The sequence below is a fragment of the Oryx dammah genome, unplaced genomic scaffold (assembly GCF_014754425.2).
Source record: "Oryx dammah isolate SB20612 unplaced genomic scaffold, SCBI_Odam_1.1 HiC_scaffold_12, whole genome shotgun sequence".
In the NCBI taxonomy this organism is placed as follows: Eukaryota; Metazoa; Chordata; class Mammalia; order Artiodactyla; family Bovidae; genus Oryx; species Oryx dammah.
In genome coordinates, this window is record NW_024070196.1 from 14259677 (window position 1) to 14283120 (window position 23444).

General features: G+C 40.0%; 1 protein-coding gene across 4 annotated transcripts in view; it reads right to left on the reverse strand.

Annotated features, from left to right (window-relative positions):
• The window catches only part of GAB1 (GRB2 associated binding protein 1), a 125008-nt gene that overhangs the window by 16779 nt on the left and 84785 nt on the right, over positions 1–23444 (reverse strand). For 2 of the 4 annotated variants that reach the window (XM_040250451.1, XM_040250449.1), the window contains exons 2-7: positions 20215–20509; positions 9228–9453; positions 8789–8869; positions 4300–4901; positions 2796–2881; positions 2301–2604 (exon numbers count right to left, since the gene is read on the reverse strand). In XM_040250451.1, the coding sequence (XP_040106385.1) occupies positions 2301–2604; positions 2796–2881; positions 4300–4901; positions 8789–8869; positions 9228–9453; positions 20215–20509 (1594 nt within the window). The remainder of the gene's footprint in view (positions 1–2300; positions 2605–2795; positions 2882–4299; positions 4902–8788; positions 8870–9227; positions 9454–20214; positions 20510–23444) is intronic. The other 2 variants (XM_040250452.1, XM_040250450.1) reach the window with 1 other exon arrangement.

Below are 23444 nucleotides of genomic sequence, written 5' to 3' on the forward strand. Positions count from 1 at the left end.
TAGAGTCACCATAGGTTGGTTCAGAGGACTAGGATAATCTCTCATGTACAGGAACATATAGTACTTTCACTACATACATAGGGAGGTATAATTATGCATACAAACAACACATACGATGTGTAGTACACATGCCATATTATTATGCTCTGTACATAAAATATACCATAATGCAGGGTCCATGAACTCTGTCAGACCTAGATGATACTAAAAATGTATGTTTTTACGTATGTTTCACTATGATCCTGCAACTTTTCCATATCAATAGGAATCTTTTCAGATTCTGCATTGTGCTAACCACATGGAACCATGAACCATGAAATACACTGGGAATTTTCAAGCTGTGCTCTGCGGAGCCAGAGGGGAGCAAAACCCAAAGGACTCAAGGCTCTGGCCCTCACCCAAACCACTCCACCTCCATAATTACACAGGGACCTCAGGATATAAAACTGCTCCATTTGGCGTCAAAAGCTAGCGATCTGCTGCTCATGTGCAATAATTTAGAGGAAAACAAGAAAAGAATCAGTTGAGCGTTAAAATGAAGATCTCTTTCACAGAGTTCATAACACTTCCATCTTAATCCTTCCACCATCTGTGAGCGCAATTATAAATCTATCCATGCCCAAACATATGTTTGTTTGTTGTAGGCAAAGAATAAAATGACTAGTAATGTCTAAATAGATTTTAAAGCAAATGAAGACCAAGAGAAACAAGAAGAGAAGTTATCACATAAAAAGCCTGGGACGCTCACGCCCTTTCTAAAGCAGCCAGCCCTGATCATGGCTCCGCTGCCAGGGCTGTGTGGATGGCCAGGGGTGCGGCACACGACCGACGGACTGACCAGCTGTCTGACCGAAGGTGGGCACTTGACCCAAAGGCGGCCGGCACGTGGGGCTGGCCTCCAATCCATAGTGTGGACAGACAAATGAGACCCATCCGACGGCGGCTGAGTGAGCTGGTAAGTCAATAACGGACAAGGCAATTTGCAGGGGACGTGGAGGCTGTGAGGGCCCATAAAAAGCAGCCACGGGGCAGCAACCAAGGAAACAGGGGAGAAGGGAAGAATGTGAGGGAGAAGCAAGGAGGATCAAAGACCTTCCAGAGGACAGAAGTGCAGGGGAGGCAGGACAAAGCGACAGCTTATGAGCACTGTCTCAGCTGCCCCTCACTTCCTCCGTTCATTTGCTTCACAGCAGAACAAAATAAAGCTCATTGTCTTGAAGATACATCCCACTCTCAGTCTCTGTTCCCCACACCAGGAACTTAACTAGAACAAGATCCAAGGCCAGGTTAATGAGAAATTTACACAAACATTAACATGCTTTTAAAAAATCTACATACAGCACATGAGACTTTTCAAATGTGCTGGATGCCCCAGAGATGGTGCCCCACATCCCACCGCCAACATACTAACTTATTTGGTTGCCAGGATGAAATCACACCAGCAGCATGCTGGTTTTAACCACTCAAACCCAAAATTTAAAAACGTGGGTATATATGACCAATTTGGCTGAAAAGTTTGTTTTACATTGAGTTCTTGACAAACCATGCCACCTTAGAATTTAATGTTATTTAAGAAGCCCAGGACAAAAGAAGAGACCAGAAGCATTTGCTTATACCCCAGCCAAGGCAGAATCATTTTTCAGAAGTTGTTATATGAACAGAATACAAAGAGTGTATAAGCAACCTTGCTGTTCTTAAAGAATGATGTCAAGGGCACTAATAATCTCAAGTCTGCTTTGATATCAAATACTCTGGAGAAGAGGTTACCAAAGGGAAGAAAAGACCATATCTAGCTTGTAAAAGTGTGTGGTATGGTCTGCAATGTTCTGTTGTTTCAAATAATTAAATTAGCTAGTACAGCTTAGAAATCAAAAGATAATATAAGTAGAACCCACAAATTTGGACTTCTTTTGATAATCAGAATATTTTCCTCTAGGAGCCATGTTAATTTCACAAGTTTACAAAGGGCTGCCGCCAGGCAATGGTTAATTACTCCATTTGGATGGGGCAAGAGCATTTCAGTTTTTCCTAATTATCTACCGCTGCGTGCCAATCCTGGTCAATGTTTTAGTTTGTAACCTCTGCTCTAGAGATAGGGGACTTAAAAACATACAGCATCAACACAGGACATAACAATTCTTAATCTCTTAAAAGGAATACCACAAAGCAAGTGGATGACTAAGGTAACGTGAAATACTTCTGAATTACTAGTCCAAAATTCTGTTTTGGATTTCATGACAGTTAAATGTGGATCTAAACTGGCGACCCCTGGTCCTTCTGCCATGCCATGCTCTCTTTACCTTTTCTGTCTGGTTTGAGGTTCCGATCCACAGGGGGTGGTTCACAGTCTGCAACAGGAACTGGCCTTCTGGGAGGGGTCTTGGGGCTGGACCTGAAGCCCATATGAGCGGGAGGAGGCACTTGCATTCCAAATGAAGAAAAGTCAAATGTCCCTGGAGTCATTGGAACATAATTTGCTTCCTGAATTGGTTCTGTGAAACTGCTGGAATGTTGTCGTGGTGGAGAGTTGGGATTCATGGGCACGTAATTTTCATCCAGTTCCTCACTTGATACACTTCCCGCTGTCAATATGTTTTTGATTTTCTAAAACACACATACATTTCTTTTAATAAGCAAGAGCTGTTGTCAAACAGGAAAACATATTTGTAAGTCACGCCTGTTCATGTGGATCTGAAGGGACTTTTATTTCAGGATCTCATTTAGTCTCAGGGCCCTAAGTGTAAAGATTTTGCCAATGAAATACATTTGATGATGCCAAGGTCAATTATACTTACAAAATGGTTGTGGAAGCCTTCGAGTGAACTAGATCTATCACTTGGAAATGTTCGTGGAATATCATAGCAGTCTTGAGAACTAGCATCTAAAACAGAGAACAAACTATCAATTTTCTCCCCATCTCTGCCAGTTCTCAGGGTAATCAGGCATGACCTCCTCTCTCTCTTTTCATGTATTCATGCTTCACACACATAAAGTTTAAAAAGGATGCTCAAAGAAAAATATCTTGAATTGAAACATTAAATAACTAGAAAATGCAGACACTTATAGGCTAACCAGTACTGGTATTTGATTACGACACTGAGACAGGTTATCTAAAGATGGAAAAAGAAATACTTCTACTTCCTCATCTTTTGCACCCTTGGGCCCAACTTACATTGCACTAACTTATAACTACCTCAAGATACATTACAGCCACTTTGAGGACTAAGTTAGAAATTGGTACTGAATGGCTAGACAAGTATTGGTACAAGCACCATTCACAACACATCAGATCTTCATCTTCTTTAAAACAGCTGGATAACTCTATCACAAACTCCAAAAGTGTCAACACACAGTTTTTAGGGTCTGTGCCTTTTAAACTTTTTTTAAATTTTCAGATCTCTAAGAACCTCAGAATCTAACCCAGATTCAATGGTACAGAAATTGGTAAAATGACTAGGGGTAAGGGGAGAGAAGATTCACAGCTTTAAAAATAAATAAAACCAAATAAACAAAAAAAGCAGAATGACCTGATTGGAACTGAGTACCACCTGGCTGACACAGTGTAAAAACTGTTATCTGAGAAGGAAACGAACAGAGCCCTGAGTACCACCTGGCAGACACAGTGTAAAAACTGTTGATCTGGGAAGGAAGGAAACAGAGCCAAACAGATGTAACACAGCAGTGACCGTACCAGGACACAAATACAGGAAAGGGCATGACCCGGCAAGGCTTTGTGGCTGGTCCATTTCCTGTTCCTCTGCCCCATGGGTCTGCTCACCCAGGATACAGAGAAAGGGAGAAAGGGCTGCAGGCTTCCTGAAGCCTAAAGTATTACTAAGGCCACACTTCTCCAGGGATGTAAAACTCCACCTCTTCTTCCCTTTCAGCAAAACAGGCATAGAGGCACATGGCGAACACACAAACATACTTCCCAGGATTTATTGAGACTCTGACACCTTTGGTATCTCAGTGGATACCTGCAGCGCTGAAGGAAAAAGGGACGGTCTTTTAACATCACACTCTGCTTCCAAGAACAAAAAGAGGTTTTGGGGACCACTCTGGTGGTCTAGTGATTAAGGCTCCCGGCTTCCAGTGCATGGGCCACAGGTTCGACCCCCTGGTGGGAGAACTAAGATCCCACCTGCCGCAAAGTGCAGCAAAAAAATTAAAAAATAAATAAGTAAAACAAATAAAACATCTGGGGGGGGTGGAAACTGCAGGAGAAAATGTTTAAAAAAGAGAGAGAGAGAGATTTTCCATCATTAACCTCTAACCCGGGAGAAACCAATCGGTGCTGACCTTTTCGCAATTTGTTCAGATCCACAGTGGAAATGGTATTGCTACGTGAGGGCGGCAGCCCGGCTGTTGGGATACAGTAACTGCTGTCAGTGTCCGAGGCCGTGCGTGTGACGCTACACGTGTCCACAGGAGATCTGTCATGAGCCAGATGCGGTTTTGGTGGCCGAGGGGGAGGAATATCTGGAATAGTGTCTAGCTTTGACGTCTGCCCCAAGGCGCCTTCTGGAAATGTTCGTGGTATCTGGTAAGTATTACCAGGTGTTGGAGGAATGTCATAACTAATAGATACATGCCTCATTTGAGGCTCCACGCTCGAGGTCCCAGATGGGGTGTTAAAAACATACAGTTCTCCGTCTGCTTCGGTACTCGATGGAGACACCTTTGGTAAAACGTCGTGGGAGTAACTGCGGGGCAGGTTATAAAGGCTGGAGTCTACAGAGAGGGATGCAGCGCGAGACGGTGGAGAGTCGTACATCATGTGCTGCTGGAAAAAGCCGTTCACTCCATGTTTGCTCTGGGAGGAAGCGGGGTTTTTATGAGAAGGGACGTTATCATTGCAGTCGGTTTCCGAAGAGGTGGATTTTGCAGAATCAGCGTGCGTTCTAAATAAAAATGGTTAATGACAGAAAAGAAAACACGGTGAAAACCTAGGACTACATTTTAGTAAATATACTTCTAGCTTAGCAATCAAAATCCATGGCTTTTCCTCATTCGATTTTTTGGTGTGTGTGATCCATCCGATTGGAAGCACGAATGTTCCTGAGTTTTTAACGATTATGCACCAGATAACAAAACCGCCACCGCAAAACCAAAAGCATTCTCCCTAATTCCTGTTCTGTACCTGCCCACACCCTCAACTCCACCTATGAATTCCACACATAAAACCACAATTCCTGAAGCACTGGAATTAGAAAGGTACAAAACTCGGAGGAAGGGAAATGATTAAGGCACAGGACACTGGGAAAAGCATTTCCTGCGAAGAGCATGCAAAAACTTCATACCAATACTTTATTAAGGTGATCCTTAGCTCTTTAGCTCACCTGCGGCACTCTGGTGTCAGATCTAACGATGACCTGGTATTGAATGAATTCAGTGTGATCTACAAGGTGTCAACTCAATAGGTTCTGCAATCTTCCTTTCTACTAATTTTCTTTACCAGATATTTAGCCAATGTCATGGGATCAAAGGATCAAAATACAAGCCATGGGGTTAGCCAACTCCAAATAATAATTCACCTTGGGAAATTTCATTAGAGTGTCTTTTATACTTTGGGTGCATTTTCAGTCTCTGTATTTTGTGGTATCATAAAATTTGGGAGTAAGTCAAAATGCAGCTACCAATACCACAGTGCTTGTCCTTCCTTAATGCTAAACTAGATACCTTAACTACCTATGTGTGTTGTTCAAAGTCCTGGAGGAACTTAAACTCAGTATTTAAAAAATAGTAACTTGTGATAGTTCCTTTCAAGGGCATATCTTCCTGACATCTTGGTAACATCTGGCACTGGGTATTGCATTTATTCTCTGAAACTTTCCCCTCCTGCCCAGTATCACAGGAACTTGACTGCAATATCCTGACTTTCCTTCTTCCTCACTGATTTTGCCCTTGTTTCACTGATCAACCCTTTCTTCCTATCTGTCCACCTAGAAGTGGCTATCAGGAAATAATCCTCTAAGTCTTTACTGCAAACACCATTAAGAAATCCTCCTTTCCTGTAACTTCATCTCTACTGAATGCTGACAACTCCCATCTTCTCACCAAACTCTGAGTCCCATGTCTGCAAACGGTTCAAATTTATTTCCACTTGCTTATCCCAGAGTTCCCTTGCTCACGTGTACCAAATCAAACTCAACTTACTTCTCAAATTGGTGGCCCCTTCTGACTTGCCTTGACAAGAAATGTCTTTATCTGAATTGTCTAAACTCGGAACCCCATCAGCTTTGATTCATTCTCTCTGATCACCACCATCACTTGGGCACAAAGTCCTTCTTTCTACCCAAGTTATCTATTCCCCTTCTCTGTTCCCACTGTCACCACCCAAGTTCACGTCTGGGTCTCTGCTGAAATCTCCAACACTGGACCCTCCTCAGTAAACGTCTTTCCTCAAGTTTCACCATCTACAGGACCAAGACTGTTAGAAGATCAATATTTTCAAAACCTGGTTTTCATGTCACTCATCTAAATCAGAGAAAATCCTGTTAAGAGTTCCTATAGTCTACGGGAACTACAAAAAGCCTATAAACTACTCTACTTGGCACTGAGGCTACCATTATTAATAGCCTGGTTCCACCTTATATGTCCAATCTTACGGCCTACTGGTTCCTCAATGGACCCCGTCACTCCAAGCAGGCGCTCTTCCTTACTGTCTTCCTCTACTGGCTCTCATCTTCACTTTCCCTTGCCCTTAGGCTACTTTTACATAAATTTTTAGTGACGGTCTCCTGCCACCAACCAGGTATGGTCCAAAGCCTACTCCTCTTATGAAGCGTCTCACCCTCCATCTTGAAAACGCATGCACTGTCCTTTCTAGGAATTTCTAACCCATAGTCTAAAATATGCACTTCATTTAATTCAAGCGTGAAGAGGAAGCTAGAAGTGCAACAAGTACTAAGTTCCCTGTCCTTGACTGGTTTAGACTTTAATGGAAAATAAATGCAACTAGCAAGTTCCTTCTGATTCTGGGAGACATGGAGGCACACCTGGGATGCTGTGAAAACCCAGAGACACTTAATCCTGCCTGGGTGTTTGGGGGAAGGTCTCCTACAGGAGCAGAAGTCTGAGCTCAGTCTTGCAGGAGAAACATAGTTCTCAGGGCAATGCTCACATCTTGCCTTCATCTGTAAGTACCCTCAGGCTTTACTTTGAAACTCTGAAGGTGACTGCACCTGAGGGGGTTGTATCTTATGTCATTAGTTTGTACCTTCCTAGAAGCTAGCAAAACGGTGAGCCCATAGTGGATACTTCACAAATATTTGCTATTGAACTGTCACTTTTGCAAAATACAGATACAAAATATATCTGAGTAACAATTTTTTTTTTCTAAGTCTGAGTAACAATTTTGAGCATAGTTTCTGTGACAATAGGAAAGCCGTGATACCAGTGAGATTGATGAAAGACACTACGTAAAAGAGAATGTACTGAACACTGTCACTTAGCTGCTGGCTTTTAAAAAGGCAGATACGGGAAAATAATTGTGGAGTTTCCCTAAAATAAAATCTTAGTTAGTAGCATATGCAACAAAGTTGCGAGTGTATAATTTTAAATTCTCACAGCAAACAAGCAAAATCAAGTTAGAATTTTATATTATTAACTTGTGATGATTTATAATGTTTTTTTTTTTTACTTTTACAGGTAAAATCCCATTATAACAAATATATAGAAACGTATCTTTGGAAGGTTTGTGAGCTTCTTCCGCTATCCCAGTTCTCAGAAACTAATTTATGGATCTTAACAAACTCTATATAAAAATTTTTGAACAAGGAGTTTGTATGATCCTAGGGTCTAATAAGAGTCATTTCCTACATGAAAAAAAATCTTCTTTTGTTACAAAAATAATTCTGGAATCTAATATGTTAAAAAAAATCACATTTCAATGCAATTCGCATCCTCCTTAAATAATGCAAATTAAGACAAGAACTATACCCAATATTACTAGTTCTGGGAAAGACTGAGGGCAAAAGGAGAAAGGCATGACAGAGAACGAGATGGCTGGATGGCATCACTGATTCAAATGGTCATGAGTTTGAGCAAACTCAGGGAGATAGTGAAGGACAGGGAAGCCTGGCATGATGCAGTTCATAGGGTCGCAAAGAGTCGGACACGACTTAGCGACTGAAAAACAGCAACAATATTACTAGGTGTCACGCAGCTGTCAATGGTATCACAGGCATCGTACTCATCTGTTTCTGGCTCAACTCTCATTATTACTTCCAACCGTCCAGTTATCAACATCAAATGAGAAGAATAATCAAATTAAAAATTAATTAGCTTAGAAGAAGAGAGCAGAGATAAAGATGATAGGGAGGGACTTCCTTGGTGGTCCAGTGGCGGACTTTACCTTCCAATGCAGGGAGTACAGGTCCGATTCCTAGTTAGGGAACTAAGATCCCACATGCCTAGTGGCCAAAAAACCAAAACAGAAACAATAGTGTAACAAATTCAATAAAGACTTTAAAAAATGGGGCACATAAAAAAAAAAAAAAGGTGACAGGGAAACCAAGAGCTTGGGGAAAGGTTTTATACTTTGGGTCAAGGACTGAAACCCATATACTTCATTCTACTTAAAAATCTGTTAAGTCAAAGTGTGTGGTAAGCTCTGCTTCATTGCCAGGTGTGAAGATTTGAACGTTTCAACGTTTTTAGCAATCTATTTGATTTTGCCAAATTTCAGTAACATCTGATTTGTTTAATCCATAGAATTTGCTGTACTGGGATTTTACCTGTGTGATTAATTTCTCACACAGATTCAAAGCAACCGCAACACACTCACTGCAATGGAATCGTTTTGCTTTCAAAATCTTCTAGCAGTAGGTATTCCTCTCCTTCTTCAGAAACAAAAGATGACCCTTGGCTGGTTTACAATCACATAAGAAATGGAGCAAGATCACCATTTATAAATCAGTGACATCTGTTAAGCAAGTAATACTGTGAGTCCGTAACAAAGACTAAGACCCAGGAGACAGATTTCCAAAAAAAAAAAAAGCCATGAAGGCATGAGTGTTCTTTGCCAAAAAATGATCAACAATGTGTTTCTTCAATAAAATCTCCTGAATATCAGAAATCATTAGCGGAGGAACGTCACCCTGAAGTGTAAGCCTAAGAGATGACCTTCTATAGATGGTTTCTTTTAAGCCTTCAAATCAGGGTTAAAAAAGTTTCAAGGTGAGAGGCCTGAGTGTATGCACGCACACGCGCCACATGTGGTTTACCTGGTGGGTTCAGGCTTCTTGCTTTGACAGTTGATTAGCAAGAGGTAGTCTTGAGGATCCTCCTGGATGCCAAGGGTTTCCAGGTGTGGTGGAAGGCTGATGAGCTGATAGGGAGGCGGGGCAGCAGCAGCAGAGGCACCCACCTGGGAGGACGGTGGTGCGGTGCTTATCGCCAATGGTAAATCGGCTGGTGCCTGTAAGGAGCTGCCAGGTGCTTTCACAGGATCTGCAAAACCCAAGTGTGGCCATTACTGTCCATCCCATTTTAAGGTTTCTTTAACACAGCTAATTGAAAGTCTGGGGATAAATCATTTAAACACAGAGGAGCTGGATAAAGTAGCACAAGGTCGGTTAAACTTTGTGCCATGTAAGTGGTAATGCTGATACAAAAAATTATTGGTTCTCATTAAAAGAGGTCTGAAGAGAGGGCTCTTTCTTCCAGATGCTCTTAAAAAAAAAAAAAAAAACAAAAAAAACAAACCCATGGTTGGGAATTCCCTGGCGGTGCTGGGGCCTGGGTTCGATCCCTGGTCAGGAAGCTAAGATTCCATACGCCATCAAAAAAAAAAAAAAAAAAGCCACAGTTAACATTGCTTTGAAGACTTTGATTTTGAGGCTATTGGGAATGGAGATGTTAGCACAAGTAGCAGCAGATTTTTTTTCCCCATGATAATCAAGTGGCAAAGCCAACCTTTCTAAGTCAAGCCAGCCTTCTATGGAGAGCCACTTTATTATATGGATTTACAGGCACGTGATGCTGTATATATACCAGGGTCAGCTCTTCTCCCCATGTTTATTTTGCTGTTCATTCTTTTCTTTGTACCTCTCAACTGACTAGGGAGAAATATGTCTAGTTCCAGGATTCACATTTAAGGAAACAGCTTTTCCCTCAGCTCATAGCCTTATTTTCCATTTACTGGATTTCTGTAGTATTTTCATGCAAAAGCAGTCGGCAGAGAAAGTAGTAATTTATTAACCACTTAACTGCATTCTGAGAAGACATATGAAAATAGCTAAACTGTGTAATAAGTAATTTGAAAACAACTGGAAAGCCTAGAAAAAAAAATCTTACTGTATTCACTGACAACTATGGAAATTATTGAGGACCCAGGAGAAAAACTCTCTGTTAGTCTGGTTAGCGATGCGAGGCTATATATCCAGGGAAAAAGGATAAATGCTCATATTCAAATAAACAAATCTGTTTATATTAGAACAGAAAAGGCTGGGTTGAAACTGAGATTTTTCACAATAGAAAATTACCTAAAGATGCTAAAACATGGTAAGAAGACTTAAAATGTTCTACAGAATAGAATAACAGGCAGGTCATTTGGTCTATCAATTCCCTAGGGAAGGGCTACACATTCGCTCTCCTCTGAATTCTACAGAATAAGTCCACATGCTTTTGATGAGGTCTTTATGTATTCAACATTAACATCCACATATGCACTACAGCCAAGATTAAGTAACTCATTTCAAAACTCTTCTTCCTAGGCAGAGAAGCTCATATCCTAATGGTAAAGCCTGAATAATAACATGCGAGTATTGTATCTTTCACCCCGGATAGCTCAGTTGGTAAAGAATCCGCCTGCAATGCAGGACACCCTGTTCAACTCTTGGGTTGGGAAGATCTGCTGGAGAAGGGATAGACTACCCACTCCAATATTCTTGGGCTTTCCTTGTGGCTCAGCTGGTAAAGACTCCACTTGCAATGCGGGAGACCTGGGTTTGATCCCTGGGTTGGGAAGATCCCCTGGAGAAGGGAAAGGCTACCCACTCCAGTATGCTGGCCTGGAGAATTCCATGGACTGTATAGTCCATGGAGTCACAAAAAGTCAGACATGACTGAGTGACTTTCACTTCACTTCATTGCCATCTTTGGGCTTCCCAGGTGGCTCAGTGGTAAAGAATCCACCTGCCAATGTGGGAGACATGGGTTCAAGCCCTGGGTTGGGAAGATCCCCTGGAGAAGGAAATGGCAACCCACTTCAGTATTCTTGCCTGAGAGGAAATCTCACGGATAGAGGAGCCTGGCGGGCTACAGTCCATGGGGTCGTAGAGAGTCAGACATGACTGAGTGATTTTCACTTTCACTTATGATAGGAATTCATTCATTCATTCTTTCTTATTTATGAAAGGCCAGAACAGAAGATGGTGGAAAAAATAAAACTTTCCAACATTTATATGAGATAATGCCATAATTTCGTGAGAACTCATACGAACCTCATCATGTCTGATGTTGGTTATAGTGTTTTTAACAAACCTCATGAAATTTTTACTGCTTTGATTCTGTTACAAATATAAAGAGATTTATTCAAGGGGATTTAAAATGCCATAGATTTATCAGTGACTCAGAGTAAATCCTCGTGGAGTGTTCAACTTCAGAGAACTATGAAAAATATTTACCCTTTAGATAGCTTAAGAAAAATACATACAACATTGAGGCCAGAAAAGAAGCAGAGAGATCACAGAGTAGTTGCAGCATCCCATGTACCCTCAAGGGTGTGTTTACAAGTCTATTTCACATACTTCTTTCTTCTGCCAGAGATTTGGTGAAATTGTACAATCCAGTTCAGTGTTTACTTCTGACCAAACAAAATCAAACCAAACACAGCCAAAACATTACTGTATCAAACAGTATGAATTCTAGTTTTCCACTGTAATTCCTAAGATAACTTTTCCAGGTGGTTGTTTTCATAGACACACTTTTCCTATAGCAGAGACTACACTGGATGGCTGCATACTAAATGAACTGAGTGATTCATCTGAAGTGGGAAAACAGTCACCAGGCTAAGCAATCAGTTTTGTCTCGCCTTGTTTTTATTAGCACAATGGGACTATTTCATTGTTAGCCTTCCATTTCTACCACCTGTGAATGAAGCAAGAGTCTCTCAATTTTCTGGAAGGAGGAAAAAAAATGGGATGGGGATTGTTCACAATATGGGAAGACTTGGGTATAGTTCTAAGTGGCAAGAACTAGAGAGAAACTTCCCTTATGTTCACCAGCAAGCTCACGGAAGAAAAGACCTTCAAATAGCCGTGAACAGCAATCCCAATCATTCCAAAAAGCATCAATGACTTGGGACTCAGATAATGGACCATCTTCAATGTTTACTGTTTGGGATGATTTTACTCACGGTAATTTTGACTATATACTCAACTCTGCATATTTCAATGCCAGTATGGCAGGGTATCTAGACATTCTATAACAGAAGATTTCTAGCCAAAGTTAACCAACTGGTCTGAAAGAAGAACCTTCTCTCTGACCTTATAAAGACATGGGATTAGCCCCCCACTCGACCCTATGAGTAGTTGAGCAGACTGTGTTTATCACTTTCTGCCTCACTTGGGTTTCTGACTTACTGATCTTTCTAAGTAATACCAGTATCGTGTTTCTGGGAATCAAACATCAGCATGGGGTGTGCTTCTGTGCGTAAAATTATTTCCTGTCTCTTAATTCAGAAGGCATGAAGAGAATCATTAGCATGTAGTAAAGGCCTAATAAGCTACTGTAGCAAACTCTTAGTTGAATTTTACTTAGAAAGTTCATAAGGACTGCTAAGTCTTAACAAGTTTTCAGCGAACAGGAGTAGATTGTTCTTGAGGAGAACCACAAATAATAGACTGGGTCACAGGATCCCTACCTTAATGCACAGATTTTTTTACCTTTATGCACATTACGGTTTCTTGAAGCACAATGCTCTCAAGTAAGTGTTCCTCACACAAGATGGGATGGGGTGCCCAGATAATGCCTCAAAATATTCAAAATAATATATTTTTTAACCAAATGGAACACGCGATTAAGCCCAGGGAAGCAATGACACTCTTTCTTATTGGTAAGGGAGAATGTTACAAAACTGACATGACAAGATCCTCTGCTTTTGTAACTACTGACATACCCTACCTGAGCAAGTGGTGCATACGTGCTAAGTCACTTCAGTCATGTCTGACTCTTGGCAACCCTGTGGACTCTAGCCCCACCAGGCTACACGGGATCCATGGGACTCTCCAGGCAAGAATACTGGAGTGGGTTGCCATGCCCTCCTCCAGGCGATCTTCCCGACCCAGGGATCAAATCCGTGTCTCTAATGTCTCCTGCATTCACAGACAGGTCCTACGAGCACCACCTGGGAGGCCCAAGCATGTGGCAATAAAATAATTTACAATATATTCACACAGTGGAGAGCTACTTAGGATGTAGAACTCCACCTGGAACATGGATGGATCTCACAGACCTACTATTGGAAAAATGTCAGGCTCAATGGTTTCATTTGTATAAACTTCAAGCATAAGCAAAACTATAGTGACAGAAGCAAAATAATGGTTACATTTGAACTTTTTTTCTGTGTTTTTACAAGGAAGACACATGAGAAAACCTTGTGGGGGATTAGATTTGTTCCATTTCTTGGTTTGAGTGTCTGGTTTCACAGATTTCTATTTCTACATATAGATACAGAATGGATAAATAAAACTATATTGAACTGTACACTTTAGAACTGTACTTTTCACAGTAATTAAGTTATAGCTGAGTAAAAGAGTAAATAAAAGGAAATTTAAGTTCCCCAATTAAGAAGCAGTGCTTTGCAGAAACGGGAGCACGTGCATATCCTCACACATTAGTTTATCTACTTTTCTAAAAGGAGGAATATCAGAGAATCACATTTTTTTTTTAAAGCCAGTATTATCCAGGCATTTCGAGAAAAGCAACTCAACTGATGAAGAGGCGATTTTTAACACGTGCCCCTGAAATGAGACCAGGAGCCTTTGCACCAAGCTGTGTTCAGCCCTAAGGTTGAGTTTCCTGGCACTTGTTTAGCAGATTTTATAGCTTCCACCTCAGTGTAGAAACAAAAATAAAACTGCACATTTCCAAGAAAAACAAAAGAAATTAGTTTCTAAGTCTCCAGACTACTAAATAAAAGCATTCATAGGAACCACACACAGTGCAATGAGCTAGAATTGAAAAACAGATTCTGCCTGCCAGCATTCTGAGTATTCAATAATAGCAATGGTCACCTCCGGCGGCGGAAGTAACATGGTAACGATATTTTGAGAGGTTCCTGGAATCAAAACACAGGTCAGATTTTTCCCCTTTCCTTTTGTTTTCAGGGGAAAATTCGTTATTCTCCTAGGGATCGGGGACAGTTATGTTCTCAGACTGTAATGCCAAGCATAGTTTATTTCTTTTCACATCTACTGAAACTAGTTACAGTGAAAAATCATTTTGTGTTATTAATTTTAAGCCAAGAGTGGGAGCAAGTTTGGCTGTCTGGAAAGGGAAGAGCCCAGGGCTCAGGGGACAGATCTAGGTAAAGACAAAAGCACCTATTATTTCATGAGTGGGGGTGAGATCTGGAAACATGAGAGTATAAAGCAGGTAGTAAAGTTAATGGAAGAACAAAGACATTTTGATATTTGCCTTGTCATATTCGACTGTGTAAATGTAATCACAAAGGATAATAGCAGTTCTCTGTAGTTTAGAATTTGATACAAATCTTTAAAGATGAAGAATTTTTTAAAAGGCATCTAGCAAAGTCAGCTACTACAAATGAATAGGGGAATACAGTGGTGGCTTTAAAGCCTTTTTGCAGTTTTGCTACTGTGCATCAAAAACCAAAATTATGGTGCAAAGTAAACTATTTGTGTGGATCCTTGATAGGACACAGTGAAGACTCCTCATCTTTCACTGATTCATTCCAAGAAACTCAAGTCTCCAACACAGCCTAGGAAGACATTTCTAACTGTGGTTATTTGGGAGATGGCCAAGATGAATTTGTAAAATATCTAAACTGTAGAATTGAAAAAATAAACACAGCTGAATTCAGATATAGCTCAGAATCTAAAATCGAAAAGTATTGGCAAATTGAAACTCTTAGGGACTTGCTTTAATGAACAGAAAAGTCATTTGTGATTAGCATAGCTATTCTTGGTAACCAACTCAGCATATATACATCAAATTTGATTAATCATACTGAATTTGATTAATCATACATTTTCTTATGACCTCTCGCTTCATGGATACTGTGAAGATTACAAGTTCACAAATTGAGAGCTTCACTCAAGACAGATACAATTCTAATCTGTTTTTATAAGGATTTGAGTTTTGCTACTGAAAAGCTGGCTTTCAAGTTTTCAAACTTCCCCTTCCCTATACTAGGAAGTTTACGAAGTGAAAACAGGCATTGTAACTGATTTTGACTACTAATGCCACTGAAACCGTTCCATTAAGGACAAAAATTAAGCTCTCAGTACAGTATCAGTTATAGTCACAGAGCTATTTAAAACTACCTAGGCTTTTCCTGGCCCTCCTGAGACAAAATCAGCTGCTCTCTATGCTTTTTTCCCCGTTTAGCAGAGCACCTAGCAACCTGCATTCTATTTCCTAGTGTTTGCCCCTCTACTACTAGACTGGGCTTCTGAGAAGGTGCAGGTGGTAAAGAACCTGCCTGCCAATGCAGGAGACTTAAGAGACCTGGGTTTGATCCCCTGGTTGGGAAGATCCCCCGCAGTAAGGAATGGCACCCCACTCCAGATTCTTGCCTAGGAAATCCCATGGACAGAGGAGGCTGGGGGGCTACAGTCCTTGCGGTCACAAAGCATTGGACACAACTGAAGTGATTTAGCATTCATGCACTACTGTAAACTCTATGAGGGTATGAAGTGTATTTACACACTCTCATGGTATCACACTTTAATATACATGTACACTTTTATATTATAGATTATACTAATTATACCAACTATACTAATATAGATTATATATTAATATTTTAATATATACTGAAGTATGACATATAAATAAATATAAACATATGTATACACACACACACGTGTATAACTTGTGCCATGCCGTGCTAAGTCATTTCAGTTGTGTCTGACTCTGTGACCCTACGGACTGTAGCCCACTAGGCTCCTCTGTCTATGGGATTCTCTAGGCAAGAATATTTATCAACTGTAATGAATTATTCTGGGTATGAATATTCTCTCATAAGATGCTCAGTTCTCTGCCTGTAATACTTCATCTGTCTGTCTCCCTAACTAGTCACCTAATACATATTGGTTGAATGAATGCCCAAAGCCTAGCAGATCCCTGGCAAACTCAAGTAAGTGGGTAGATTAATGAATCAGTTTTCTCAAGCAGACAAAACTTACCTACTTTCTAGAGCTGACAGGGTGGCTGTTCATCAAGTTCCCAGATGATAAGAACCATTCTAAGGTGGACAAACGAACCAGACTCTATGCCTTAACACTTGTAAAACTAATGTGGGATACCTGAGCATTAGACATTCTCATCTGCGAGGTGATCAACTCTAACCATCCTATGAAAGTGCTTCTAAAAAATTACGCACTCACGTTCCTTGACTGAAGAATGTACTAAGAAGGCACCTAATATCCTTTGTTAACTAGGAGAATTATAAAGAAAGCAAACAGAGAGACAGAAGAACACGTACTGGAGTCTTCAGATCAGCTGAATCTGTACCAATGGAAACAGGAGTCTGACTTCATATCCCCCCAAACAAATTCTAAATTGAAAAGGAAGCAGGTAAAAGAACAACATCGGGACAAAGACTATACAAATACTTAAATTGTTTTAGCTGACAATCCATTATACAGTGCAACAAATGTGGTGTCTAAATAAATCATTATCACTACTGACCATTAAAAAGAGAGCCATCTTGTCCACTGACAGATGAGTGGATAAAGAAGCGGTGGTACATATATACCAATGGAATATTCTTGTGGACACAGTGCAGGGAAGGAGAGGGTGGATGAATGGAGAGAACAGCATGGAAACATACACATTACCGTATGTAAAACACATAGCCAGTGGGAATATGCTGGATGATTCAGGGAGCTCAAACCAGTGCTCTATGACAACCTAAGAGGGGTGGGATGGGATGGGAGGTGGGAGGGAGCTTTGAGGGAGGGGACAAATGTATATATACCTATGGCTGATTTATGCTTCCCTGGTAGCTCAGACGGTAAAGAATCCGCCTGCAATGTGGGTGACGTGGGTTCGATCCCTGGGTTGGGAAGAACCCCCTGGAGGAGGGCATGGCAACCCACTCCATGCGTTGCCTGGAGAACTCATTCTTGCCTGGAGCATCCCCATGGACAGAGGAGCCTGGTGGGCGCAAAGAGTCAGATATGACTGACTAAGCACAGCACAGCACATGGCTGACTCATGCTGATGTATGGCAGAAACCAACACGATATTGTAAAGCAATTATCCTTCAATTAAAATATTTTTAAAGATATATATACAAAAAAAAATTTGAAAAAGAATAGATACATGTATATATATAACAGAATCATTTTGTTGCATACCTGAAACTAATGCAACATTTTTAATCAATTGTATTCCAATATAAAATAAAAAAATTTTTTACATAAAATTAAAAAATAAAAGATACATTAAAAAAAAAGAGCCATCTCATTTGTGACTTCAACTTCAAAATTCTCCACTGTACTCAACTATAGATCATGTCTGCAAGCAAGAAAGGAGCTTAACTGGATTAAGAAATAATACCCACAGGTCCACTTGAACTGGGAACAATATTTAGTAACTTTACAAAAACAACCAAAGCTTTAATTCTATATGCGGAACAATTTCTTGAGGCTTTTAATCAGCAGAACTCTGTTGAAGTGCTCTGTGTCATTAGCCTCCTGTCTAAATCAGTCACCTCCTTCCCTTTCGCAGTGCTGTTTTCCCTTGAGCATTCTGGAGTCTCTCAGCAGGGGGTTCCCCCCGCTCCCCACTGGGCCAATCCCAGTCCTAGAAGCCTCCTTCTCCTGGGGGCTGCCTGGCCAGAGAGGAAACCAGTTGCTGACCTGAGCTAATTAGAGATGATGACTGTTTCACTGCAGTCCAAATCTTGATGTTGATCGTTAATACAATTTTTCCACCCCTCGCCAAATCTCCAGTGCTCCTACATACATGTATTTGGAAATGCACACTTGTCAGTGTGAGTATAACCATGAAGACAATAGGGTCAAAGACCTTGGGCCACCTTTATTTCTACTTTTTGACTCTGCAAACCTAAATTAGTACTGGAGTCCCCTACATCGGTTCTTAGTGTTTGTTTTAAAAAGAAGAGAAGTAGAGAAACAGACAAGGAAAATACACAAAAGCACCCAAAGAGGAATTCCACTTGTAAACTTCTTCTTGAGGTCTTTAATCACTCAGTCCTTCCAGGTTGCCGTTCAGTTGCTCAGTCGCATCCACCTCTGCAACCCATGGACTGTAGCACTCCAGGCTTCCCTGTCCTTCACTGTCTCCTGGGTTTGCTCAAGCTCATGTCCACTGAGTTGGTGATACCATCCAACCATCTCATCCTCTGTCTCCCCCTTCTCCTCCTGCCCTCAATTGTTCCCAGCATCAGGGTCTTTTCCAAAGATCTGACTCTTCACATTTGGTGACCAAAGTATTGGAGCTTCAGCTTCAGCATCAGTCCTTCCAATGAATATTCACGGCTGACTTCCTTTAGGATGGACTGGTTTGATCTACTTGCTGTTCAAGGGACTCTCAAGAGTCTTTTCCAACACCGCAGTTTGAAAGCAACAATTCTTTGGCACTCAGCCTTCTTTATGGTCCAACTGTCATATCCGTACATGACTTCTGGGAAAACCATAGTTTCTTCCAGGACAGGCACCCAAATATTAGATCCTTAAGAAAGTCTTCCCTTGCCTCTATCATTCACAGCCCTCTTCTCCAACCAAGGAGGAGTTGACTCCACCTTTGCATCCTTCCCTAGCCTCTAAGCCTGCAGGTTCTACATCCCTCCTTTCATTCACGTAGAGAGAATACTACTTCCTTCAAAAGCCTACAGTTCACAGTTGGGCTTCTCTAAGAAGCTTTTCTTCACTACCTGTTTCCAAACTCAGGTCCCTTCTTCCTCCACATGCTTTATAGGGCATCTGTCTCAAGTAAATCGAGATGCTTTTTCTTTTTCATCATGTTTTGTGACTGATTCTGAATTTTCTTTTCATAGGTATTGATAATCACCTTGGCTATTTCATAACTCCACAATCCAATATAGTTTAAAAATAAGTCCTGTGTCCATTATTAGACGAATGGATAAAGAGGATATGGTGTTTATATATATATACATATAATGGAATACAATGTATGTATTATATCATGATGTGATATGATATACTGTAATATATACCATCAATATAATATCTATAATGGAATACTACTCGGTCATGAAAAAGTCATGTTGCCACTTGCAACAACATAAATAGACCTGGAGGGTGTTATGTTAAGTGAAATAAGTCAGACAAAAAAATACAAACACTTTACGATATCACTTAAATGTGTGATTTAAAAAATGTTACAGACTAGTGAATACAACAAGAAAGAGGCAGACTCAGACATAGAGATGAAATTAGTGGTTACCAGTAGGGAGTGGGAAGGGAGAGGGGCACGGTAAGGGTAAGGGGCCTCAAGAAAAGGGCATTAAGAGATTCAAACTATTATGTATTTAAAAAGCTATAACGATATATTGTACAACAGAGGGTATATAGCCAATATTTTATTTATAAAGAACATGCCCTTTAAAAACTGTAAATCATTATATTGTACAGCTGTAACATATAATACTGTACAGCAACTATACTTCAATTTAAAAAACTTCTAAAGAATTAAGTTGCATGAAAATGTTATTTTAATAGGTTGAGATATCAAGTATCAGCAGTGTTAAGGTTTAACTTAGTATTTACACTGGAACTCAAGAAACACTTTTAAGTAAGTATGCCTTCCTGTCATCTTCAGGACATTATTTAGACGTTGCCCCACAATGATAGTCTTTCCTTCTAAAATTTACATAAAGTTTCTCTCTAGATATTGAGAGGTGTGCTTTTTCTACATGTTGTTACTATTAAAAAAAATATATTGTGTAACTGAAATAACAATGAATTTTATAATGGCTTTTAAAATGCAGTAATAAAGGAGAACTCGGGGTGCATCACAAAATCCTGAACTTACCTTCTTCTGTAGGATTAAACCCACAGATGTCACAAATACAGCGAACCCACTTATTCATCTCCTCCTCGCTGTCGGCTACCAAGTAGAAAATCCGGTCAATGGTGTTGATATCAAAAATGTAGCTGTTTTCAAACTCTTTTTTGTTAAATGTCAATCCAGCATCAACTTGCTGACACAAATTTAAATCAATAATACGGATCGGCTTCTTGGCGTGATCATTTTTGTAATATTCCAAGACATCTGGGTCTCCAGTTAAACGGCCACTGCGTAACACAAACCATCTCCTCTTCCACGCCTAGGAACAAAACAAAAATATTCACCCAGTGTTAAGCTGAGAGAAGTTTTTCAGATGCACATTTGTCAAATCAAATTTACAAGATCACTGACTAGAGAAAGTCACATATGCTGTTTTGTTTTCATAGAATAATCTACCATTCCTGCAAAGTTTACTGGTGTCTCTTCAATTAACTCAATAATGTGTGTGTAGACACACTTATTATTCTCTATCTGATAAAGTATAAGAAGACATTGATTGATATGAGAAGACATTTACACTGATGTACTATCAAGTCAACAAATCAAGGAGCATTTAGTTTTCATTAAATATAAAAAAGTAAATGGTACTGGAAAAGCCGGATATCCACCTGGGAAAAGAATTAAATTAGACCCTCACCTTATATTATACAGAGATGAACTCAAAATAGATCAAAAACCTAAATGTAAGAGCTAAAACTATAAAACTCTTGGAAAAGCACATAGGGGAAAGCTTCATAATGTTAGATTTGACAATGATTACTTGAATATGACACTAAGTGCATAGGAAAAAAAAAACAGATAAACTAGATTGAAATTTAAAACTTTTATATTTTGAAGGATATGATCAAAGGGTGAAAATGCAACTCACAGGATGGGAGAAAATACTTGCAAGTCATATATCTGATAAGACATTAATGTCCAGAATATACACAGAATTCCTACAACTCAGCAGTAACAACAGAAATATACAACTCAGTTAAAGAAAGGGCAAAGGACTTTCATATTATACCTAAAGAAGCCTAGAAATTCTTTCACTATTAACCTCTTTAACCTCAACATTGATCAAATTAAAAAAAGAACAGAATCAACTGTCTGAAAGAGTTGACTTCATCAGTTTTTAAACCCAACATCTCTGCCCAGAGACGAAATGAAACCCTTACTCTTCCGTGAGGGTCTTTCTGAGTGGGCAGTCAGACCAAAAAGAGGCTGGTTTTAGCGAGATTCAAGTTACCTACTAAGAATCATTCTCTGCTCGAGACTGAACATATAGGGTCAGACCACCAGGAAGTGGAACAACTGAGAAACAGCAAGTTATGAACCCCAAGGGAATCAAATCTTCCATGGACACTGTCCACTTCTGTCCATCTGGAGAGCGTGATAGAGTACCAGTCGTGTCAGTCCCCTAGTTCTGGAAAAGTATAACAAGACTGAGTATGTCTCCTCCAGTGATAACGTGCGGGTACTGACAGCTTTATGCTTATGGCATGTTCAGAAATTTTCTTCAGAGCAGTATATGAGTTTGGTGTTCTACCTACAGTCTACTCAGGCTTCCCAGGTGGTGCAGTAGTAAAGACTATGCCTGAGAGTACAGGAGACATGGATTCGATCCCTGGGTCAGGAAGATCCCTTGGAGAAGGAAATGGCAACCCACTACAGTATTCTTGCCTGGAAAATTCCATGGACAGAGGAGCCTGGTGAGCTACAGTCCAAATGGGGTTGCAAAGAATCAGACATGACTGAGCAACTGAGTGTATACACACAAATACACATGCGTGCACACATACTCACACACAAATAGTCTAATCAGACAAAGAATGTTCATGATGTTGGTACTATAACGTAGGCCAATCCCCCTTCCCCAAATATTATTTGTTTCTTCATTAACATATAGATCCCTTTATTTTAAAAAATCAACAAAGTTTATAATCACTGAAAGGAATACTAGTAGTGACATGAGAGGGTCTCTCTCTATTTTTTCTTTTGCAGAACTTGGCATCTGTAACACAAAAGGCATGACACTATCCACTAAAAACTTTTGTATTTTATCCTGAAAAATACATGTAAACCTAGAGGAGCACTAACTAAATTCCACATAAACTTCTCCAATAGATGTTTAGTCTCAGCCTCCATAATGACCACCTTTTAAAATAAATTCTGACACAAGTTAATTTTGCCTTGTAGTTCATTGATGGAGTCACAGCTGTGACAATTCTCTGAGGCAGAGAAAATGAAAATTAAGGGACTGGAGTGGTGGAAAAACCAGTTCATTTGGTGTATAATCATTTGGACAACTGTACCGACAGCTGAATTAACTAGGGTGATAACTTCAGGTTTTAACATTTTGAAAGATTCTTTAAATTGAATTCACCCAAGAAAATTTAGATATATTAAGAACTAAGTCAATGAAATAATTAGTCCGTAAGTTATTGATTATACTATAAATGACATGCTAGGTACTTGTGTGAAGAAATGATAAGAAATTCATGATTTCTTCTCTCCAAGAATCTACTGCCTATGAAGAAAACACTCGTCACACATGCAAATATTTGAGAATACAGCAACTCTAGTGAAATATATGCAGAACTACAGACAGAGGAGCCTGGCAGGCTACAGTTCAAGTGGTTGCAAAAGAGTTGGACCCCATGACTTAGCGACTCAATAGCAACAAATTGTCAATGGACAGACATTCCTTCATGGAAAAACTTATGCAATCCTTTAATAAGCAGATCAAGTAGAAATATCACAAAGACCTAAAATATTATATCTGTACTTCTTTAATATCATCAAGATTTTAAATAAATATTTATTTGGCTGCACAGGGTCTTAGCTGCGGCATGCAGGATCTTTAGTTGTGGAGCACAGACTCTCTAGGGTGGCGCACAGGGTGAGTTGCATGTGGGATATTAGTTCTCTGCCCAGGAATTGAACCTGTGTCCCCTGTATTGCAAGCTGGATTCTTAACCACTGAACCACCAGGGAAGAGCCTATCATCAAGATTTTGAATTAATTTCTCAGTCTGACTGCAGCTCAGTTAAAAGCAAACGATTAGTGTCCAGAAGAAGGCAGTGTTGGAGTTGTACAGATGCTTTAGATAATACTGAAAAGTTGTAAAGTGTTCAATTCACATGAATTTAGCACTGGATTCTGAATTATAAAAATCCATTCATAAATCTATTTATTTCAAAATAAATAAA